The 24,414-nt window shown below is 40.1% G+C and overlaps 1 protein-coding gene across 2 annotated transcripts in view; it reads left to right on the top strand.

Moving 5' to 3' along the window:
• Positions 1–7,385: 7,385 nt before the first annotated feature.
• LOC133498273 (protein kinase C-binding protein NELL1-like) overlaps positions 7,386–24,414 on the top strand; it is a 216,065-nt gene continuing 199,036 nt past the window's right edge. The window contains exons 1-3 of one of the 2 annotated variants that reach the window (XM_061814900.1): positions 7,386–7,801; positions 8,003–8,023; positions 8,195–8,323. In XM_061814900.1, coding sequence (XP_061670884.1) covers positions 7,600–7,801; positions 8,003–8,023; positions 8,195–8,323 — 352 coding nt within the window. In that variant the 5' untranslated portion in view covers positions 7,386–7,599. The remainder of the gene's footprint in view (positions 7,802–8,002; positions 8,024–8,194; positions 8,324–24,414) is intronic. The other variant, XM_061814901.1, reaches the window with a different exon arrangement.

Here is a 24,414-nt window from a genome sequence, read left to right as displayed (position 1 = left end):
GTGCGTAATTAATAATTACACCCAAAATGAAAGTCTACTTCTTCGTCAATCTCAGCAATGTTGGAATATGAGACTTTTAAAAAATATTTGTGATGCTGGTGAAATTAAGTATAAGAGGGTTTATACAGTGATAATAGCATTAACCCTTCAAAATTGTGCACATAAAATTTTCATAGTATTTCACATCTTAACAGCCACGCCGTAAAGGCATACAATGATCATAAAGTCATATAAAATGATATTTTCATCGTTTTTTGTTGATCACTTAGGCATGAAAAAAAATAACAAAAAAAATAGTTTGTACATGGGTTGTTGTTTTTTTTTATAAGAAAAATAGCTTTGGAGGACGGCTTCATAAAACCGCACAATTTTACAAATATCTGAACCAGATGTTCGAGCCACCTCATCTGATTCTTCCCTATGTGAAGGAGCAGTCGCTTCACTATATACTGTATATATATATATATATATATATATATAATCTGGCAAGTGGACGTGCTTCCACAGTCGCCATTGGCGTTGCTTTGTTAGGTACCTAAATATAAATTTTTATTTCAATTGAACAAATAAATCCTTTGTCCATCGCTACCCCAAAGAATGCATGCAGATCATCTGAGGATAACAAAAATTTCTAATACTATACTACATTAGGGTGGAACGGTGACTCAGCTGGTAAAGCATTGGCCTCACAGTTCTGAGGCCCTGGGTTCAATCCCGGTCCCGGCTGTCTGGAGTTTGCATGTTCTCCCCCTGCCTGTGTGGGTTTTCTCCGGGCACTCTGGTTTCCTCCCACATCTCAAAAACATGCAACATTAATTGGACACTCTAAATTGACCCTAGGTGTGATTGTGAGAGGGGCTGTTCGTCTCGATGTGCCCTGCGATTGGTTTCAATGAAACTCAATTGAGACGTTGCCAAACTCTAGCGGGTGGTTTGACATTTCATCTGGGTTCATCCCCAGAACCAAAAGTCTTTTGAGATTTTTAGGACATCAAATGTTTCATTGTTAAAAAAAGAAAAAAAAGTCATCCTCGGGCGGCACGGTGGAGCAGCTGGAAAGCGTTGGCCTCACAGTTCTGAGGTCCCGGGTCCAATCCCAGACCCGCCTCTGTGGAGTTTGCATGTTCTCCCCGTGCCTGGGTGGGTTTCCTCCGGGCACTCGGGTTTCCTCCCACTTCCCAAAAACATGCAACATTAATTGGGCACTCTAAATTGTTCCTAGGTGTGATTGTGAGTGCGACTGTTTGTTTCTTTGTGCAATTGGCTGGGAACCAGTTCAGGGTGTACCCCGCTTCCTGCCCGTTGACAGCTGGGATAGACTCAAGTACTCCCTGCGACCCTTGTGAGGATAAGTGGCTAAGAAAATGGATGGATGGATATAGTACATCATTCTATTGGGTTGAAAAATGTGGAATTACTTTTTACTTATTTTTTTTTTTACATGGATAAGCATGTACTCTTTTACTTTTACTAAAGTAGAGGAGTACTCCAGTACTATGATCAGATTTCTTTTTTGCTCGAGTACTTTGATATAATTACTGAATACCAGTACTTACTCTCAGGTGGACCCATGGCACCCAATCCCGCCCCTCAATCGATTGAGTGGGGTTCTCCTCTTCCGCAGTGCGAGCACAGCAATTACTGGACACTTCTGTCAGTCTTTGTGCTTGTAAAGCCTTATCAATGGACGTGAATGTGTCCACAGGCACACACCCCTGGGATTCTTTCACTGGTTGTGCAGCCACTCGCTTATTGTGACAATAAAATCATGCAAATTGCTTGTGTATCCCCTCACTTACAGTATACTTTTGTCCAATAGACTTTTATATTTTACATGATCAATCTCAACACACTTCAGTTGTACAGCTGGGTTCTTCTTCTTCTCCTGTCCTTGTCCTCGTCTATCTTGTCCCGTCCTTTCCTCACAATGTGTAGCACTGCAGCCCTCTGCCGCAATCTTATTTACTATTTCATTTTGTAGATATATAATGATGTTCATGATGTTTTCTCATCCTATTTACTATTAGTGCTTTATCTTTTGTTTTCATTTCTCTCTCCCCTTTATAAACTTTGTTCTGTTCGACTGATTGACTCTGATTTTCAATAAACTTCAATTATAAGACTAAGAAAAGACAGGTGGAAGCTTAAAACCTCCACTCTGACACACTAAAACTGTTTCAGCATAAAGTGCTTACAGATCCTTCATTCTGCTTTATGTAAGAGCTAAACAGGACCAAAAAAATAATAAAAAGTACCAATAATGATTACGAATATAAAGAGTGTGGTGATTGATAAAATCAAAATCAATAAAACAGAAGCACCAGTGTTGGTATTTATCACATCATTATCACCCTCTGCTTTGAGCAATGGTATTCTCAAGATGAGAGTGTTGCACAGAGGTCAAAATTTATTGTCTTTAAAATGCAAGACTTGCAGATGGCGCTTGTTGCTCAAAGCATATTTTGAGTGGATCGAACAGTTGCAAGACAACACGATCTCCAGTGTCGGACATACTTTCAGAGGTGGAGTAGACTGATCATTTTGTTTAACAACTATAATCACAAAGTACAACATCAATTCCAATTAAGTTGGGACAACATAAATAAAAACAAAATACAATGATTTGCAAATCATGTTCAACATATATTTAATTAAATACACTCTAAAGACAAGATATTTAATGTTCAAACTGAACAACTAAACTTGATTTTTTTTTTTGACAACTAAGCTTTAACTTGGCGGCACGGTGGATCAGCTGGTAAAGCGTTGGCCTCAAAGTTCTGAGGTCCCGGGTTCAATCCCGGACCCGCCTGTGTGGAGTTTGCATGTCCTCCTCGTGCCTGCGTGGGTTTTCGCCGGGCACTCCAGTTTCCTCCTACATCCCAAAAACACGTAACATTAATTGGACACTCTGAATTGCCCCTAGGTGTGATTGTGAGTGCGGATGTTTGTCTTGATGTCCCCTGCGATTGGCTGGCAACCAGTTCAGGATGTACCCCTCCTCCTGCCCCTTGACAGCTGGTATAGGTTACAGCACTCCCCTCGACCCTTGTAAGGATAAGCGGCTAAGAAAATGGATGGTTGGATAAACTTTAATTTTGAATAGTATGACTGCACCACAATTCACAAAAGGTGGCAAAAAAGATTAAGAAGTTAAGGAATGGTCACTCAACACCTGTTTGGAACTCCCCACATATGAACAGGTTAATTGGGAACAGGTGGGTGCCATGATTGGGTATTAAAGGAGCTATCTTGAATTGCTTCATCATTCACAAGTAAAGATGGAGCAAGGTTCACCTCTTTGTGAGCAAGTGCATGAGAACATTTTTGAACAGTTTAAGGACAATGTTCCTCAATTTACAATTTAGGGATTTAATCATCTGCGGTCCATAATATCAAAAGGTTAAGAGAAGCTGGAGCAATCACTCTATGCAAGGAGCAAGGCCAAAAATCAACATTGAATGCCCGTGACCTTCAATCCCACAGGGAGCACTACATCAAAAATCGACGTCAACGTGTAAAGGATATCACCACTGGGCCTCAGGAACACTTCAGAAAAAAACAATGCCAGAAAACACAGTTCAGCGCTACGAACAAATTAAAACTCTATTCTGCAAAGCAAAAGCTATTTATTCACAACACTCAGAAAAGGTGCTGGCTTCTCTGTCATATTTTGTTTTTGGAAATTGTGGATGTCGTGTTCTCTGAGACAAAGAAAAATGGAACCATCCAGACTGCTGTTGACCAAAAGTTAAAAAAAACAGCATCTGTGAGTACAGGGCTGTGTCATGAGCCAGCGGTGCAGGGGCGAACCAAATGCAGGACTCCCAGGCAAACACATGATGTTCAATGGGCTGTATTATCAACTAAGTTGTGCACAACAACACAGTCCATGGAGGCAGGATCCACAAAACAAGAAACAAGGCTCGATAACTATGAGACAACTAAAGAGCATAACAAATGCGGGACTGGACTATAATGGCACAGTGGCAGAATAAGCCAGGATGTGGTGAAGCATACTCAGTGAACTGGCAAATGCCAGTGACAAAACTCCAGTTAAATACTTGGTATCATCACAGTGCCTCATGTGAAACAGCTGTGACCATTGGCCAGGTGTCAGAGATGAGGCCACGACCCCCTTGGTCGTGGTCCGTTCTTGCTCATGACAGGGCTGTGTGAGTACCAATGACATGGGTAACTTAACCATATGTGAAGGCACCATTAACGCTGAAAGGTACATTCAGGTTTTGGAGAAACATATGCTGCCATCCAAGCAACATCTTTGGACACCCCTGCTTATTGCAGCAAGATCACCAAACCACATTTTGCATGTGTTAGAACAATGTGGCTTCATACTAAAAGACTGCGGGTATGAGACTGGCCTTCCAACATGTACATCAAGCAAACGGGGGAAAATTCCACTTCCAAAGCTTCAACACTTAACTTAAATGTCCTCAATTCCCAAACATATATTGAATCTTTGAGAAAAATTCCTTGAGTGTTTTTACACGCTGTGCCAATAAAGCTGATTCTGGTTCTAATTCTGATAACAGAAAAGGTGATGTTACACAGTAGTAAACATGACCATCTCTCAGCTGTTTTGGAGCGTGTTCCAGCCATAAAATTCAAAGTTAATGATTATTTCCTAAAAGCATTCATCTATTTGAACATTAACTATCGTGTCTTTGTCATGGATTCAATTAAATATAGGTAGATACATGATTTGGAAATCATTGTATGCTGTTTTTATTTGTGTTTAACACATTGTCCCAAGTTCATTGGAATTGGGGTTGTAGACAGTGTTGACCTTTCTCTTGCCGGTTGGGGTTGATACAGGTAACCCAGACAACCTGACAATGTACACAAATTAGAGGGTGGCAGGAGAAAGGTATGATTAATGGCTCGCCATGTGGAGCAACCCCAGAGGAAAGGACGGGAGAAGCAATTCTTAGAAATTCCATGGACTCGCTAGGGAAGATCAGTGGTGGCAGGTAGGCATTTTCTCCAGTGGAGGGAGGGCGGGAGAGAGGGAGGAGGGGTGGAGGACTGGGGGGAGTAAACATATCTATATATGATATACATACAATATGCCCCCCCCCTGCAAAACCTATGAATAATAAAAAAGACATACCCCATGGAAATTATCTGAATCATTGGCAGTTGTTGTCATTCAAAAGGTAATAGCTGTTTCGAAGAAAAAAAAATACAATAATTATTAAGTAATATTTTTAAACTTTTAATGACAAAATGTCTTTGCTATTATGTGCCACAAACAAAGTGTCATGGTTTCGGAAACTATTTTGGAAGATGTGAATTACACTTTTGGATATACAGGATTTTTTTCCAGTTGCATAATTTGCCTTTTCAATGAAAACTAAACATCTTACATCTTTGTGACTTCAAAGTTCCCTAAGTAGCATTTAAGTAATCACTGTGGTGTTTCCTGATGTGAGGTGTACCACGCTAAACATGGACTAGAGGAAGTGAAGGCAAGACTTGTTAAAAAGAAATCAGAAAAAAGTGAGAATGGAATTTGCCAAACTGCATGTTGACAACCCATAATGTTGAATATGGAACTTTTTGGCAGGGCACTTGAGTTTTTTTTTTAATGTTCTGGGGCTGCTTTGCTACATCTAGCACTATATATACATATATATATCACAGTGGATTAGCTGGCAAAGCGTCGGCCTCACAGTTCTGAGGTCCCGGGTTCAATCCCAGACCCGCTTGTGTGGAGTTTGCATGATCTCCCCGTGCCTGCGTGGGTTTCCTCCGGTCACTCTGATTTCCTCCCACATCCTAAAAACATGCAACATTAATTGGACACTCTGAATTGACCCTACGTGTGATTGTGAGTGGGGCTGTTCATCTCGATGTGCCCTGCGATTGGCTGGCAACCATTTCATGGTGTACCCCATCTCCTGCCAGCACTCCCCGTGACCCTCATGATAAGCGGCAAAGAAAATGGATGGATTGATATATATCCCGTTTCATTTTTGGCAAAGCATCTTCCAGATGCTATAAAATAATTTTTCTAAACAGTTTTACCAAACATTGCTTTTATTTTGGTGGCTCCATTATTTTACTTTACACAGAAATGATTTAACCAAAACTGGCAGGGACAAATGATTAGTCCCCTGATTGTAATGGGCAATTGTGTGTTGTTTTTGTTGGATAAAAGCAATCTTGCAATCGTCTCTTATAGTTTTCCATTATCACCAGTATCACATACATCTTCTGAGCAATCCTGGCTCATTCTTTTTGGCAAAGCTCTCAATGGTCTCTTGCCATAGATGTTTGTTTTCACTTCTCAAACCAAGCGGGGACTCATACCCAGCTTTGCTGCTGATAGTTTGCACTTTTCCTCCAAGAGCTTCAAATATCCTTCTGCCTTCAAGATTCCTTCCACCTTGATAAGATTCCCACTTCCAAATGTTCTTGAGCATCCCCATGGCAAAATACTCTCAACCATGATGTTTCACTGTGTTCTTTGGGTTCTATGCATCTCCCTTCTTTCTCCATACATAAGGAGTGTCTCAAAGGCTAAAGAGCCTTAGTTTTCTTTAATCTGACGCACGTGGATATTCTTTTACTAAATTGTCCTTTGCACATTTCAGTCTGGCCCGAACTTATGTTTTTGACGAGATGTGAATTTCTCTTGGTCTGCAGCTTTGCAGTCCATTCCTTTGCAAGACTCTTTTGACTGTCTTCTCCGAGACCACCATTCCAGACTTGGACAAGTCATTGTTCTGTGGTCTTTCAACACATCTCTCACTGAGTTTGTTTCCAGTCTTTTAAATAGTCTTTTTCCTACCTCTGGTAGGCTTGTTTCGTACCATTGGCTGTCTTTGCAATTCTTGACAATGCTTCTCGCTGCAATTCTTGACATTTGAGAATGCTGTGATAACTCCATCTCCTGCTTTGTGTGCATCAACAATGCCTTTTCTCAAGTATAATCTAATTTATTTTACTTTTGGAATGATGCTTTCGCAGTCCTGAATCATCCATCTTGAACTGAATCTTCTCTCCTGCTCCAGAGGTCCCACTTATAAAGTCACTTTAACCGGTGACTTCAGTTAGGTTAAAGCAATCAGAGCACAATGACCCCAACACTTGCTGTCTCTCAAACCGGTGGAAGGCTTAACAAAGCTAATAATTTTGACTCTACTATATATTTTATTGTGATATGACTTGTGAAACTAAAAATATCGGCAGGATCCAATAGCCAATCCAATGCATATCTATCTATCTATCTATCTATCTATCTATCTATCTATCTATCTATCTATCTATCTATCTATCTATCTATCTATCTATCTATCTATCTATCTATCTATCTATCTAATCTATCTATCTATCTATCTATCTATCTATCTATGGTTTTCCTTAAATTACTGATATGTGTTAAATATCCTTTAATTAACCTCTAACATTGGAACTTTGAAAGACGGGGGTTTCACTGAATGCTTCTTTCTTTCTTGACCACGTCCCCCCCTTAAGTCAACTGAAATTCACAAATGAAATAAACAAGGAACTTTTCGACCATTCCTGCAAGGAGCGACCGCGTGACTGCATTTGAAGGACCGGAGCGACGCTTTAATGCTTTGCAGCATCCCCTGCTCCTGTTTTGTGGACCGTTCCTCAATTCTTGCACGTACAGTCTTGAGTGGGAGCAGCGCACACCGACCAAGGTGCTCGTGGATGAAGCGAAACGCTGGGCTCAGGACTCTGTACAGCGCAATTCCAGCACTAATGGATATTTCCGGGGCTTTGTTGTACCTTTTCCTTTTTTCCAAACCAGGTAAGACGAAGGAGTTTTGACAAAATGACGATGGTAATTCTTGTTGCTTATCTTTACCTCATTTCTCACTTACGCGAAAGTGAGCAATTGAAAACATGGTGAAATATTTGTTGAAATCATTTGCCGTTTGCAAAGTAAGAGCATGTACGATATAAGAACAACTCTTTTTTTTTTCTTTTCTTTTTTTTTCGCCTAATCCAGCCGCAGCGAGGGAATACAAGAGTGAGCTGCGAACAAATAGCGTGCATTTTCATTGCAAGAATCACATTCATGACATGCATGAACAACACAACCGCACAATTTAAGATGAGCAGCGGCCGCAGCAATAATGTGTCATGACTGAAGGTGTGCTGCTGCTTGATTGAAATCCGGTCTGTTTTTTCTCTTCACCAGTTTTGGCTTTTGGGTCAGATGAAGACTACCAAATTGATATAATTAATGAACTCGACTTGGCAAACGCTACCTATGGAATTACCCAAGTGGCCGGACTTCACAACAACAGCAAAGCTTTCATATTTCGAGGTAAGATTAACGAAAAGTTGTAATATCTGGTTTTATGCTTAGTGGCTCCTTGCACTCACACATGCTTTCTCCTTCACAAATACTCCTATTTGTGGGGGAGCAGAAATCCACATGAGAGCATTTTCAATGAAATTACACACATATGTATCAGCAAAAGCATCAGAACATACTTTTGGAGCAAACGAAGAGACAAAATTAAACTTCTGAATACTTTATATCCTGTGGATTGATTTTAAATAAATAAATAAATAGCAATGACTGAACAATGTTAAAAAAATATATATATCATTGCACGAGCAGAGTTACAGCATTCAAAATGTGAACGTAGTGACTACTCACACACAGAAAACCCATACTGCCTATTGGACTTTTTTTTTTTTTTTTTAAAAACATGTTTTGTGGGAAATTATTTGCCCAAATGTAACTGATCAAAAAGCACACAAATGATGGCACAAGACATCAGGATCTAAACCGGTAAAGTATTCCACCGCTCTTTGGGTTCTCTGGTGCCAAAAATGCCCGTTACGAATTATCTACACGAAATGCATCATTGTGCCATGTGTGCCTTGAATTTTTAGGGGGATTGGATGCGACGAAGTGATATGAAATAAAGCTTAGTCAAAAGGTTGACTTCCTTGCTCCAAAGGTCTGTTAAACAGTTGGTGTGTCAGAAATCTGACGAAACCTTTGCTTGACGTATACTGTTGAAAAGAGATGCAGATGCTTTTTCAGAGATCTCTCTGTACTCGTGTTTTGCCCTCAGCATTAAATTTATTGTTCCAGGCTATAAAAGGTGTAGAATGAAAAAAGGTGCAGTGTATTTGTTGTGTGTTTATGTGTTTTAGACTGAGTGAGATTCAAAGAAATGTATAAACACTACGCCTTGCTTTGTGTTTCCATATAATAGTTTCCTCCGTCATTGTCTACAAATACACAATTGGCAACAATGACACTAATAATACCAGGTGCTTCTGGGCATAATTCTAAGTGAACATATACATTCCATTTGATTCTCTGTTGGGAGGATGATGAAATACTGTTAGAAAGCCTGACCCATAAAAATTTAAGAAAATGTTTTTTTTTTTTTTTAAATACTTTTCTGTTGGAAAAAAAATAACACTTTAAGGATGGTGGCACAAACACAGTTTGCTTGAATCAAATTTTGTATCCTTGGATTTTAAGATGCATTTAGGAGCAATAGAGGCTTTGTGAGAGTGTGCGCTTGTGTGTATGCCAGAAGCTAAGATTGAATGAATGCAGGATGCAGAACACCTAATTAGCCAAATATGAGGCAGAGCTGTCCAAATTTGAAAAATGGAGGAGACCCAGGATTCACAGTTGTTTATTTATTTATTTATTTATTTATTTTTTTTTTTAAATACATGTGACATGTGGGCACTTACCCATTGCTTCCAATCTGCTATCCTTATGGTTTCTTGGTTACCAGTGTTGAGCTGCACGACTGCTGATCTGGGAAACTAAAAAGCGTTCTACAGTTGACAAACATAAGTGCCATGATTTCATTTCACACACTGTACAGTGAAAACTCCCCTTTTTGAAAAGCACATTTTTGACAGTATTTCACTTCCCGCCATGTTAATTCAAGTTTTTCTTGCATGAATCCACTATAAAACAAAAAAAGGAAACACAAAGCTCAAGGAAGTTTTCCGCTATTGTCTGTCAACATACATACAACTTAATTCCAGTAGTATGTTACAAAAATGGCACAAGGTTAAACTATTATCTGCAAATATCCTCCTGTTGTGGCTAAAATTAGTTTTGAAAATACAAGTAGTTTTACTCTATTCTAGATTTTCAGTGTCGTGAATGTTCAAGATTCACAGATGCAGTTATAGTTACAGATTTTTTTGAAGGACTCTATACTCTATTTTCTGAAAACTCACCCATTTACAGTTTTTTTTTTTTTTGCTCAGATTGTTGCGCTGTCCACTAGGAAACTTGTGCTTTGCTGTCACCTTGAAGCCACAGGAGAAAAATGTTTCAAAATTAGACTAACTTAAAAATCAACTTGTATGTACAATATCCAACAGAGACCTTACGACTGTAGTATTATGTGATAGGGGGCCTCCTGTAGGTGGCGATATTATGCAATTCACACTTGTGTATACTCATCTTTATGGTTGGCGAGATCTATCATAGCTTTTATGACCCAGTTAAACGGACAACTCAGTTTAAAAAATGGAGAGTCCCATGTTCTACAAACACTCTCTGATTAACAGGCTGTTCAAATTCGAAGCTGAGGGGGGGCTACTGGAACTGAGTGATTATTTGTGAAATGTATGTTCATTTTGGAATGTAGTTCAGGCGGCTCTAGAAAGAGGCAACAAAGTGTTGCCTCTCTACTTTGGAGAGTTTTTGTCCAAAGTAGAGAGAGAGAGAGAGAGAGAGAGAGAGAGAGAAAGAGAGACTTTGCCTGGCTGAACAGTGGGTATCAAGTGAGTCCCTAACAGTAGATGCTTCACCGAAATAATCATCCCAGCATGTCTTTATCTCATCTCTCCATCACTTCATCTCTAGTCCCAAGATTATTGCACCACTGCACTTAATGAAAGCCAGTTTAGGATAGGAGGCTGAACGAACCCCGCACTAAAAGGTCTTTATCTCAGTGTGTGTGATCCGGCCTTTTGAGGAACAAAAAGGGAAAACATGCTAATGCTCTCCCGCTGAGCAATGATAACCGGGAACAAAACACAACGAAATATTAGCATATGTGTAATAGTTTGTACTTTTCATGAACATGATTGCTTACATTTGTGTGGATACACTGCTAACACATCATGTTGCTACTAGCCAGTTTTGCGTCTGTGGGATGATCAAAAGTACTGATTGTATAAAATATTTATTTTATAAACTTTTATATAGATAACTGGTGAGCATATCTGCCTCAAAGTTCTCAGGAACTTGGTTCAAATCCCAGCCTTGGAGTTTGCACATTTTCCCCATGCCTGTGTGGGTTTTCTTCCGGCACTCTGGTTTCCTCTCACATCCCCAGGACATGCGTGTTGGGTTAACCGAGGACTCTAAATTGCCCGTAGTTTTGAATGTGAGTCTGAATTGTTGGTTGTGTGCCCTGCAATTGACTGGCATCTAGTTCAAGGTGTACCCTGCCTCTTGCCCAAAGAAAGCTGGGATAGACTGGCACACCTATGACTCTATTGAGGATAAGTGGCATGGAAAATGGATGGATGGGTATTTATAACTACAGTTTTTCCAGATATCTGTTGTGGCCAGAGCTCAAGGCCACACTGAATCTCTTGAGATTATAGGTCGGAACCTGCCAGATGGTCACCACGTAAGAATTCAGTATTGAAACAACGTAGCTTGCCTTTCCTTTAGATGAATGTAATGATTGAATATGTGTGGACTCGTAAAGAACCACTCAAGTATCTGGAAACACTTCCTCATACTGTGGATGAGAGATTTTTTCCAAACATTTGTGTGGTACATTAAAACCTATCCACACATTCACCGATGCGAATGAGGTATTTAGTGAAAATTCATCCTACAATGGCAACATGAAGGTCAGTTCGGTGAAGCGCTATGAGACCAATGGCCCTGAATAAACAAGCAACAACACTAATCACTCGTGTATGTAAAACAATAAAATGTATTGGTAGGTTGACTTTTTCTGTGCCCCAAATTATGAGCCAAATTTTTGCTTTGTGTTAAAGGGGGCTTCAATTATCCTGCTGCTTGAGTGAAAGGGGAGGGGGGGGGGAGTCAACCATAGTACTGATATTCTGTCACATGTGTACAAACAGAGCCACAGACTTGATACACTTTCGGCTGTTTAATGAACAACTAAATAAAAATGAAATGATCAATCTAAGGTCACTAATGCTATAGTGGTACACACACCTGACTTGGGTGCAGGTAGTTTGGGATCAATTCCCGCTCAGTGATGGTGTCAATTATGTGGCCTGTGACGGACTGTTTAGTGCAAGGTGTTGTTTGCCTTTCGCCCAATGCTAGCTGCATTAGGCTCCAGCACTCCTACAAACCTTGTGAGGATAAGTGGCTTGGAAAATGGATGGATAATCAATCTGACGTTGGACACAAGAAATTATTGATAGCGACTCATGCATATTATGCAGTTCCTCTGGGCGTGCCTCTTCCTCTTGGCGCTGCTCTGCTGTAGTGTCTCTTTCTGCTGAAGCACCTTGGTTGCGGGTGGAAAAACATAGCTATGGGTCGTTGTTGGCGGTCTTTTTTTTTTTTCCTTCTGGTCAAGAATCTTCTTATAAGCAGACATGCCTCCTTTGATTATATTTGAAAACTGATGCCGTGGGGCCCGCTGGCCTCCCCCGGTGCTCAGGGTGGGCAATTGTGCTGGTGCACCGCTCCTGTGGTGGCCCCCGAACCTCGCTCCCAGAGGAGCGCACTTGAGCTCAGTGAAGTTCGCAGAAGGTCAATCCATATCCTCCACACCGAGTGTTCTGTACAGTCCAGAGTGCGTTAAGCTTCCCTAATTTACATAATTGTTTGACGTTAGCAGTGTGGCTCTTTTGTGCTGAAGACGAAGAAGCGGACTCAAGCGTTGAGAAAGTGCTTCCTCCTCCTCTAGCACGTGATCGCTTGACAACTGTGGCCATTAAACTAAGCAAACTACAATGAGCTCGGGTGCACAGTGGGGATTGGCGGTCGCCGAGGGAACTGAAGCTATGACGCTTTGTGCGGGTGTGCCCAAATGCCGCGGGGCCTGCCGCCCACACCTGACAATGGTCTACAGTCCTTTAGTCATCGGGACGAGGAACACAATATGGGCTTTCCCTTAGCGAGTCAGGTATAGAACACAATGCGCATTCATACGCTGTCAAAAAAAGCCTGCTCGACAGTATAAAATTGCACATACACACAAAATATGCATACAATAGTGTGGCTGTGTAAAGTGAACCGCGTTGTAGTGAGGGAACACTGTGTAACAAAAAAGGGTAGAATTATTATTTTTTTGGTTTGGGGGGGGGGTCTGGAGCAGATTAATGGTATTTTAGTTCATTTTAACATGGAAAACTGATTTGATATGCAACTAAAATGAGTTATGACCTTGGCGAACTTGTAATGCCCAGCATAGTATTTGTTACTTTTAATATAATATATATGTATGTATGTATGTATATACACACTTGCACCATTGATATTTGAATGCTTGAACCATATTACAATTCTGTGATATCAGATAAAATACACCGTTTTTGACGGGAGAAATGACCACGGTACAGTGTAGAATAATCGATTAAGTTAAAATCATGTAGTGTCAATTCAAATGGCACCACAGAGGAAATCACAGACTCATCCAAAAGGAGCTGACAGCCATTTTAGAAAAACACTGCTTTGGAACTGTAAGTCAGGCTGGGGGCGGCACTTGCAGGTCCCTGCAGTCATCATTCAACTGCTGTTTTACATTAAGAGGCCAGCGAACTCGAGTTGCCTGTTGCTTTGAAACAGAGATGCATACTCTAAGTATGGACATTACGTAGGTGATGTTTTGTATTTGTTGACTCTGAACCAGTGGGAGTTACGCAGGCACCAAACTGAGCAGAAGCACCAACACTGTTACCAAGACGGTAAACAGTGCAATAGCATTAGTAGGTACTCTAATGAATGAATTAATGGCATTCATTGTCATCGCACGCAACTGTACAAGTAAATTGGAGAGCCTCTCCTGAGTCAGTGCATACATAAGAGCAAAATAAGAATAAAAATACACGTGTAAAATGGTATGTATTAAAAAGTATTTCTCAAGCTATTGAAATCACCGTGCCTTTGCATTAAACAGCATGGCTAGAGGAACGATGAGCGTTCAGAGTGATGACGGCTTGCGGGAAAAAAAACTTTCTCAGTCTGTTGGGCCTTCCTTTTGCGCATCTGTACCGCCTTCCAGATGACAGGAACACAAACAGTTGAAAGCTGGGCTGTGTAGTGTTCTTAATAATGTTCTGGGGTCTGGTGAGGCACAGAGAGGAATAAATGTCTGCCTCAGAGGGGAGAGGGCAGCCAACTATCTTCTGTGCTGTTTTAAATGACCTCTGAAGCCCTGCTCAGTCTGCTTCAGTGCAGCTCCCATATCAAATGGAAATATCAGCAGGCTGTGAATGGATGACCAGCCGCAACTTTGTGTACAGGCTGTTTTTCCTGAGGACTCTCAGGAAGTGGAGACGCTGTTGAACCTTCTTGATGACTGCTGAGTGTTGTCTGTCCAGGAGAGGTCCTCCAGAAATCAGCACTTCCAGGAACCTGAATGTGTGGACTCTCTCCACACACACGCTGTTGATGAAGAGAGGAGCTGGTTTGTTTCTGTTCCTCCTGAAGTCCACAATGATCTCCTTTATTTTTATAGTGTTCAGTGCCAGATTGTTGTCTACGCACCAGTTTGTGAGATTCTGGACCTCTTCTCTGAAGAGTGCCTCGTCTCCCTTTGAGATCAGACCAATCACCCTTGTGTTGTCAGTGATGATGATGTTATTTTTGTGGACTGGGCTGCAATCAACGGTATGAAGACAGTATAGAGGGGGCTCATCACGCAGCCCTGTGGTGAGCCAATACTCAGTGTGCAGGTGGAGGAAAGGTTGGTGCTGAATCTCAGTAGCTGTATGTGGTCTGGTAGTCAAAAGGTCCTTGATCTATGTCCATGTGAGAGGAGGCAGGCCCAGGACGTCTTGTTTAGTCAACAGAATGTCCAGAATGATTGTGTTAAAGGCCGAGCTCTAATCCACACATAATATCCTAGCATAGCTCTGCGGTTGATCCAGGTGACTCAAAACAGCATGCAGCACGCGTCCTCTGTTGTTCTATTCACCCGGTATGTGAACACGTGAGAGTCAAAGTTGGGGGGGGGGGGGGGGGGGGGTTAGTCTTTAATGTACTGGAGAACCAGCCTTTTGAAACACTTCATAATGATATCTGTAAGAGCAAAAAGGCCATAGTCATTGAGACGAGTTCAGGATTCCATTTTGGGGATGGGAATGATTGTTATAGATTTCAAAGAAGTGGAGATGCTTGGACGAGTGAAATGTTAATGATCTTGCAGAAGATGATGGACAGCTGGTGGGCATATGCTCTGAGCACCTTGCCTGGTACTCAGTCTTAGCCCACACCCTTCCTGGGGTTCACGGCCAGGACCACATTAATTGGACACTCTAAATTTCCCTTGGGTCTGATTGTGAGTGCGACAGTTGTCTGTCTTCATGTGCCCTGCGATTGGCTGGCAATGAGTTCAAGGTGTATTTTTCCTCCTGCCCGTTGATAGTTGGGATTAACTCTGGCACTCCCATAACCCTTGTGAGGATAGGCAGCTCAGAAAATGGATGGATGGATGGATTCATTGATAGATGTATGGATGATTTGTCAATGTTGGAAATGTTTTTACCCAAAATATGTGGTCCTCAGCTTCACATAGTTTACCGAGATTGCCAAGACTTTCCACAACTCAATATAAGAAAGGAGCATGAGACATGCAGGGATGTTGTATTGATGTTCAATTTATAATTTGGATAAGGTGCAACAAAAATAATTTACTTGTTAACCAGATAGATGTCTGCCATTTCAAAGTGTTTATTAAAAGACAAAGAAAATGGGGAAAAAAAATGCAATCAGCCCCTGTGAAGTCAGTGCTGAACTGAAACTCTACTTTCACAGATTTTCTTCTTTTTTTCTGTTGTTGTGTTGGTTTATTTATAATTAACTGGCATAAACTTTATATTCTTTTGTGCCATTAGGAACAGTAGGCCTCGTCAGCAAAGTAATTGAGATGAAAACTAGTTGACTTTATAGCTATTGCAGATTCCAGCAAAAAGTAAATCAACCAAACCTCAGAGTATAGTAAATGCAAATGTCCCACCAACATTTCATGTTGGTCAGTTCACAAACTGTAAAAGTGTCATTGTGTTAATAAAGAGATGTGATAAGTAGACACACAATTTCAACTTAGTTAACAAAGAATTGAGTACCTCTGAGCTGATGCCACAGGTAGCCCAAGAAGTTGTAACTTTACTGTATTTTCACATAAATCTTACTAATGGTGTAAATACTGTAAGTGTACAGTTAAAAATGACATTCATTTTTAATAACCGCCATACAACTGGTAAGCGGCCACACATAAAAGAGGCTCAAAGTACTTCACAGGGCCCCACATGGCAAAAACTGAGAATGTCCCCTAACCTACAAACCCAATTGGGCAAGCAAAAACTGAAAACCCTATTTGGGAAGAAAAGAAGGGACTACGGATGAAGGAGCTCCACCTTCCAGACTGACCAGGCTGCAATGGATGTCGAGTGGGCAACATTTATCGCATGGCCTCATACTGTAGAATGTTAGTTTTGTAAAATGGCATCAGAGTCCATATAATGAGACGAAGCGCCACGGATAGATATGCCCACTAGAAAGTGGTTCAGTCTCAGGACCCGGCGCAGTTGGTTGAAGCAGAATCTCCCAGAGTGACGCTACCGGGAAGTGGTCCACCTATGATCTTGTCCCAGCCGGTTGGTGGAGAATCCATAGAGCAACACCCTTACATTTGGTCATCACCACCTAGCCCCCTCTCTGAACAAGTAAAAAGGTGGAGAGAACAAGTAGTAGTAGTAGTAGTAGTAGTAAAACAGGCCCATGTGTACTTTAACAGTGTAAAAATATGTCTTAAGATGAGATTTAATCATTTCTATTGATTTAGCAGCTATAATATCCACAGGTAGGACCTTCACAACACATCAAAATCATGTGAACTGGTTACCACGTGTTAGTTTGCGTCACATTTTTTTTTTTTTTTTTTGTGAAAAGCATGCACAGACTGCAGCATGGAGAGACGTGTAGCGCCCAGGTAGCAGCTATCATTCCGTTTCACATCACGATCACAGAGTCTGTGGCTCTGCTCTCCTCTGGTTTGTCCAATATGTACAGGGGATAGTGAGTCTATCCAAGTAACTGAGTCCCACCTGAAGGTATTTTTACTTGACCAAATGGTGCCTTGTCCGAGGAGTGGTCAATTTACCAGTTTTTTTTTTTTTTTTTGGGTTACAAACTGGGCATTGTGTGTAATGATTCAGATATTGTCTGAGATTGTTGAGCATTAAGTGCAATGTTTGAAGTTATGCACTGTAAGTCTAACAAAATTATTTACAACAGATGTGACTTGTTTGCTAATAAAACAATCGATGAGTATGATTTTTGCCAAGTGGGAGTGTGCATAAAAACATCCATATTTTTCTCCACATATTTTCACTATTGTTTTGTCTAGCGTACTTTGCTTCTCTTCAGTCAAATGGAAGTCAGTGACATGTCAACCCTCAACTCAAAAGGGGAAACAGGAAACTAATGATGAACACAAGTTGGAGGGGGAAAAAAAGAAAGCCATGGAATACAACAGAGTGAAACAGACAGTGAATCAAGTCCAACATAGAACAAGAGGTTATTTCAACAGACTAATTTAAATGTCGTTTCATAGGAACCCATCAGCTTGGTACAGGTAACCATGGTTTTCTCGTTTGTTTAAAAAGACGTAAATATCTTTTACAGTATCTGCTCAAGATAAATGTATTTTTGTCTAGCAATTGAAGGAATGTTTTGCCCCTTTTAAAAGGTCTATGTGCACTCCAACAGGAATAGAGAACTAAGCTTCTTATAACAGAATAGAAAATGGCAATTTCAAGAGCTCACTTATAGCTCAGTGTTACGCTCGAGTGTCAGATTCAACCCAAAAGTAAAGCCACAACAACTTGAGCAAAACAATTTTATGTAGACTGGGAGCATGCAAACGTGAGCGAAACAAATCACAATAATGAAAAACAATGTCAACAATGGGTTGACGCAGAAACACTTTTAAGCAGTGAACATTGAATAAACTGAGATGGATTGATGGGTGAAGCACCACGAGAGCTCAGCATCGAAATAGAAAGTACACAAGAAACTAAACAGAAAAATAGTGAAAACAGCAGAGCAGCAAAAACCAATAACGAAAATACAGAGTCAAATCAGAAGTAGACTACCACTGGGGGGGAAAAAAGTAATTAACACCAACAGAAAAAAGTCCTCCTGTTTCCTTGACCAAATCGCAGGCTCGTGACAGATTTTGGAAATCAACCCAGCTATGACTGAAAAGAGAGAATTAAACATGTTATTTTTTTGGACAATTTATGCAGCTTCTTAAAACATTTGCAAATAACTGAAGGTTTGATGTCCCCCTCCCTTCTAAGATTGTAGTTTCTATTCATACCTCGTCTACAGACTCGAGGCAGGATGCATATGACACAGACATGACCACGTCTCATCCAGGCAGGCTACGGGCAAGTCACAGACTATGCACTATGTAGTATCTGAGCAATACTACGACAATAAAGGCTTACAGTGCCACCAAAATCAATGAAGGTTATCAAATCTTTCATCTTTAATGTATGAGCTTCCTGGCTGTCCTACACTGGAGGAGGATGCGAGACATTGGTCCCCTCCTCAAAGGAACCTCGATGGAATCTAAATTTTTCATCGTACATAAAGGGGATATCTCTAAAAGGCACAGACGTGTTACAATTACGTCCTTGCTGTCAAATTAAAGGCAATGTGTAATGATGACCAGGCAATAAAATGTGCCTGTGTAGTGTGTCCTTATGAGGGCATCAAACTCTCATCTAGCGCTCATAATTTAGTACCCTTTAAAAATACTGCATAACAAAATAGCACACTACACTGTCCTATAATCTTTTTATGTGTTTGATGTATACATATTGTATGTATACACAGGCACACATGTATGTATCGTATATTGATTTTTGGATAAAGCTGATTTAAGGGAAACAAAAAAAAAAAAAACAAGCGTGATCTATGTTCAATGTTATCAAGCTATTTCTGTCTCAAGGGGCGACCACCTCTCGTGTTAGATGTGTACAACTTGAGGAAAAAGTGATGTAAAACCTCTCTATCATTATCTGAAGTTTGCTTCAGGAATTAAATAAGAGTCCTCAATTCGAAACGTCTTGTTGTACACAAACGTTAAAGGTAGTGGAATTTTATATAATATGTAACTAAATTTGAAAGGGACAAAGTTAGAGGGAAGCTTGTCATTTAGATACAACTATAAAAAAATTAGTTACAGTATATGATAACATGCTTGGCCTGCTATGTCTATTAAAAGTCTTCAAAGCTTCAGCCTTGGGAACATGCAAACAAACCTTTATACTAAAGCACCTAAGAACATCAGATAAAGCACAACCCATGAAAATTTAGCAACGTCTACACAAGAAGGCGAGTTGTCACTTACCTTGAGAAGAAGTGGTTTAGGAAAACACGTTGAGGAGCTGTTAGCATGGGTTTGTCACGTCTCGGGAGAGGACACACATGGCTAGAAAATGAATAACTTTGATGAACGTGATGAAGGCTTCTGCACAAAAAGTATGAAAAGCGAAGCCTGTATACTCATCGTCAGCATTTCTATATGTGCAGTATCATGTGATTATGATCAAATGTATTGGATACCAGAAACCCAAATCCCCATCAAGCAGGGACAAAACATCAATAAAAACTAGAATACAGCAATTATTTTTCAACCTATAATTGGGAGAATACATGACCAGGATAAGATATATTTTTCAAATTGATTTTTTTTTTTGGGCAATTATACCTTCACTTTCCGTTTTATGCTGGCAACACACAGCAAAAATATTGTGGCAGGTGCAAAAAAAAAAAAACAAAACGCTGATGAATGCTCAAAAATGAGGTGTGGAACAAGGCTCAGTTGTTCACAAGCAAGAATGGGGTGAGGTTCACAACTTGTGTACAGCTAACTACTTGAGCAAATAGTCCAAAAGTTCAAGAACAATATTTTTCAATGTATGATTTCAAGTGACTTTGGGTCCCAGCTTTTTGGGATAATTTCTGAAGAATCAAATTCAAAATGAGTGAACAATTGCCCAAAAAAATGGACGCTGAGAGTGGAAGGACCACACATGCCTTTTCTCAAACAGTGTTCCTGTAATATAGATCAGGAAGAATAATTTACAAAAATGATGCTCTGCCTTTTTCTACAGTGATTCATTCCTGTGCTGTGTTTAAATTGAATGGGCTACTCAGGGTTGTGCTGGTAAAGTATCACAAGGTTTTATAGCTGTCACCATCCTCCTTAAACAGCTTGTGGCTCCAAGTCAATTAGAGAAAATGGTTTTATAATCTACAAAAGAGAGAAGAGCAATTGAACTCTTTTTGGGGACAATTTCAAGCACCTCACTTGAATTTAAACCTCAGCTGCAACAAGCTTAATGAGGAGAAAATGTAGAACCTCCCACCTTTTTATCTGGAGTTCAATAAATAAGTAGAGCATTAACTTGACAAGGCGCCATGATGGCGAAACCCGTTAGGGTGTTGGCCTCACTCTTCTGAGGACTGGGGTTCGAAACCCGGCCCCAGCTGTGTTGAGTTTGCAGCTCCTCTCCGTGCCTGCGTGGGTTTCCTCCGGGCACTTCGGTTTAGTGCCACATCCGCAAAATATGCATTAATTGGACACTCTAAATTGCCCCTAGGTGTGATTTTGACTGTGACTGTTGTCTGTCTCTCTGTGCCCTGTGATTGGCTGGCAACCAGTTCAGGGTGTACCCCGCCTCCTGCCTGATGATGGCTGGGATAGACCCCAACACTCCCGCAACCCTCATGAGGATAAGCGGCTCAGAAAATGGAGGAGTATATAACTTGACAGGGCAACATGATTGACTGATGACCGTTCATGTGTCACTGTGACACTCCGCCTCAGGAAATGAAAGTCCACACAATATGCCCTTTCCCAAACCAACACACACACACACACACACACACACACACACATGGTCGTAATTTTTTACTAATTTCAAATTAACAAATGAGTTATTGAGAGAGAATATCATTTTGTCTTGGCAAACAAGGGTAACATCTGAAAAGACATTTGTTGCAGTCATGCTTTTTTTTCCCAGGAAAGTATTACCGCACTCAGTTACTTCACTTGGGCCCCATGCTAGTAACAGAACAGTCACATGTCAACATTCTCATTTGTGGACATATTAAAGTCTTCGGTTAGTCGAATATGCATTTTTTTTATTTGAAAGTGAGCAAGCAGGAGTTCCCAGGAGAAAACTGAGCATTTGAAGTACAATTTCCTGGGCCCGGTTGTTCAAAAACTGTCATTTAGATCAAAACGATCCAGATTTTGAAATTCTTGTTTTTCCTGTCCATGATCATGATCATGTTTCAAATGGACCGCATATGTACAAAGTTCCTTTTCTTTCCCAGTTGCTCAAAGTAAAATTGGATGGGATCAGTCTGATCCAGATTCAAACTTTTAAGATAACCAAATCAGGATAATGAATGTTGTAAATGAAACTGCACATCGCTGAAGGCTTACAAGGTACAACTGTTAGAGTAGCCAGCATGACATAACGCATTTTCTATTAATTTGAAGGACCAAAAAGCACGTAAAAACATAGCCCCTTTAGATTAGCTTTTACCAGACAAATTAAATTCAGACTTAAAATTTCATCCTTGAAAGCTGAAGCCAGTCAACAAACTGAGGGCATAAATGGAGTTCTGAAAAGATGCTTTGCATTCCTCAGATGCTTGTGAGTTGAAACCCAAGGAAGGTGCAACATAATACTTGTTTGTATTGGTATGCCACAAAGCCGAATGTTCCTCTCTGTGATGAGCTCAATGATTCACTCGAAGCATCTGAAAATGAAATCACACCAACTTGTTTTCAGAATATTTTTTACAACTTTTAAAAGGTTTATTTCTCCTTCAATACTCTAGTTTGAAGTACTTTAATCTTAAATGTATACTTTGATGATAAATATTTCTTTGACCAGTTAGATTTTTGTTCTGTTCCTGAAATCCATCTTGAATACACTTAAGAGCAGCATTAAGAATAAACCCAATTTTTTAAAATTAGTTTTACCAAAAGATTTTGAACAAAACAATTTGATTCCATGACCATATCTGATTTTAGAATCAGAGTTTGGCTTTAAACAACCCTTTTTCAAGAATTGATTCACTTTGCTTAAAACCCAGAAATGTGGACACTCACCTGGGATGAGTAGGTGAGTACCAGCCACAAAATGAGCAGGTTCTTGAATATTAACTGACAAAATACAGTACATCACATGGTTGCTGGTTTCAAATCCCTTCATTTGCAAGTGGTTTTGGTGTACAAAGACTATTGCATTTTCTCGCCAAAACGCATAGATGTCAGTCAACCTTCAACCGAACACTGATACATTGTGACCTATGTTATGCATAAAATTATAGGGAAAAAAAATTGATTCTGATGGATTCTAATCTTTCTTTGACACTGGAGCTTTGATATGCATATGTCAAACAAACATATTGAGTGATAAAACAAACATTGTTACGAATCAGTCAACTGAATTTCATTTATGAAACACGTTTCATCCAGTGAAATGCACCACAAAGCGCTTTACATAATGTGACATGGTCACATGTGTAGGGCATGTAATGGATTTTGTTTTGGGCGACGCAAAGATGTTAGAGATTATCTCTATAAAGAAGCACCTCTAAGTGACCTTTGCTCAAATTATCCCCCCCCCCCCCCTGTCTTCTCCTTATATGACGACATCTTATCGCATCTTCCAGGGCTGCTCTGTCTGCTGCACCTGCTGCACCACCTGTTTTTTTTTTTTTTCCAAAACCTGCACTTGTCTCCATCCTCTTTATAACATTCTGGATTGGAAAACGTTACACCAATTTTGGAGTGATCAACAATGTGACTTGTGGGTAAACGATTAGGGAGCCTGCCCATCAACATGATTGCATGATGATTAGCTCATTTGAAGATTGCTTGCTTTAGGTGACATTTAATGATGTGGTAGTTTACAGCACTCAGGGGATGAGAGCTGTTTTCCCAGTCTCATTTTTTTCTCTTTTTTTTTTTTTTTTTTTAAGTATGCAGAGCATTGCTAATTGAGATACAGTACATCACTATGTAAACAGCTCCGAGGATAGTTGGTGAACAGGTTGGTTTGTTCTGATGACTCAGATTGAGTTTTTAGAAAGCAATTGATAACGGACTTTCTGATCTTTACATGATTTAGTCCACTGATCAAATTTGAATGAGGAAATCATTAGGATCAGATTTTTGTATGATTTCACTTCAGTTCAAATGCATAAAGAAAAATGTTTAAATGCATAAAATAACACGTTCCCTCCTTAAGAATGACTATTAAAATACACCACCTCTCCCAAGCAGCGTTACTCAAGAGTAAATGTAATCGTACGTGTGTGTGTGTGTGGTGTGTGTGTGTGTGTGTATGTGTGTATGTGTGTGAGATCTTTGGGTGACGAGGCTGACTGCTTGGAAGGTCTATGAGAAGGGATTGATTTTGAAATCCACACCCCTACTTTTATTTAGTAAATGAGAAAACACAGTTGTGCTTATATGTTTCATAATCCAACCAGAATTTGTAATATGGATATAATTCTTTAAAGAAAACAAAAAGGCCCAAATGAAAATCATTTATTTTAATGGCATTCATTGAGCAGAACTGTATATGCAGTCATATGTACCACAGTCACATTGGAATGAAAGGCTCCACCTCTTTCATTTGCTCCATGTATAATGTGCATGATTGACAATTTTTTGGGGGAAGAAAACCTCAAGAAATTACGGTACATAATTCTAACGCTGCACTTGCTCTCAATTTGGCCTGAAAAGTTAGTTGGCACGAGCGGACGCTCCTGTTGAAACGTTGCATGACATTAAACGTGACATTTTTGTTTCAACCAACATAAACACAAGTGCATTTTTCTACCAATGAGTCAAGGTATTAAACGCAAATTTCCTTTTAATTTGCATTGATTTTGAGACGAGTAAATCTGGGCCAATTTGCAACATAAAAAGTAGCATGAAATCCTCAATTAATTTCCAGTTTTTAAAAACTCGAGCTCATTTTATCCGTGTCGCTATCCTCTATGCAATGATAGATGTGTTAGTGTTATGTCTGTTTGTGTTACAGGTGGTTTGTGAATTTTAACAACATACCTACTAATAGAGATAGACAATGCAAGTAATACTAAATCCTTCTCAAACAACAGCTGTCATCTCCCAGGATTAAGCT

This window comes from Syngnathoides biaculeatus, chromosome 3 (genome assembly GCF_019802595.1).
Source record: "Syngnathoides biaculeatus isolate LvHL_M chromosome 3, ASM1980259v1, whole genome shotgun sequence".
Taxonomy (NCBI): Eukaryota; Metazoa; Chordata; class Actinopteri; order Syngnathiformes; family Syngnathidae; genus Syngnathoides; species Syngnathoides biaculeatus.
This window is presented reverse-complemented; position numbering and strand designations above follow the sequence as displayed.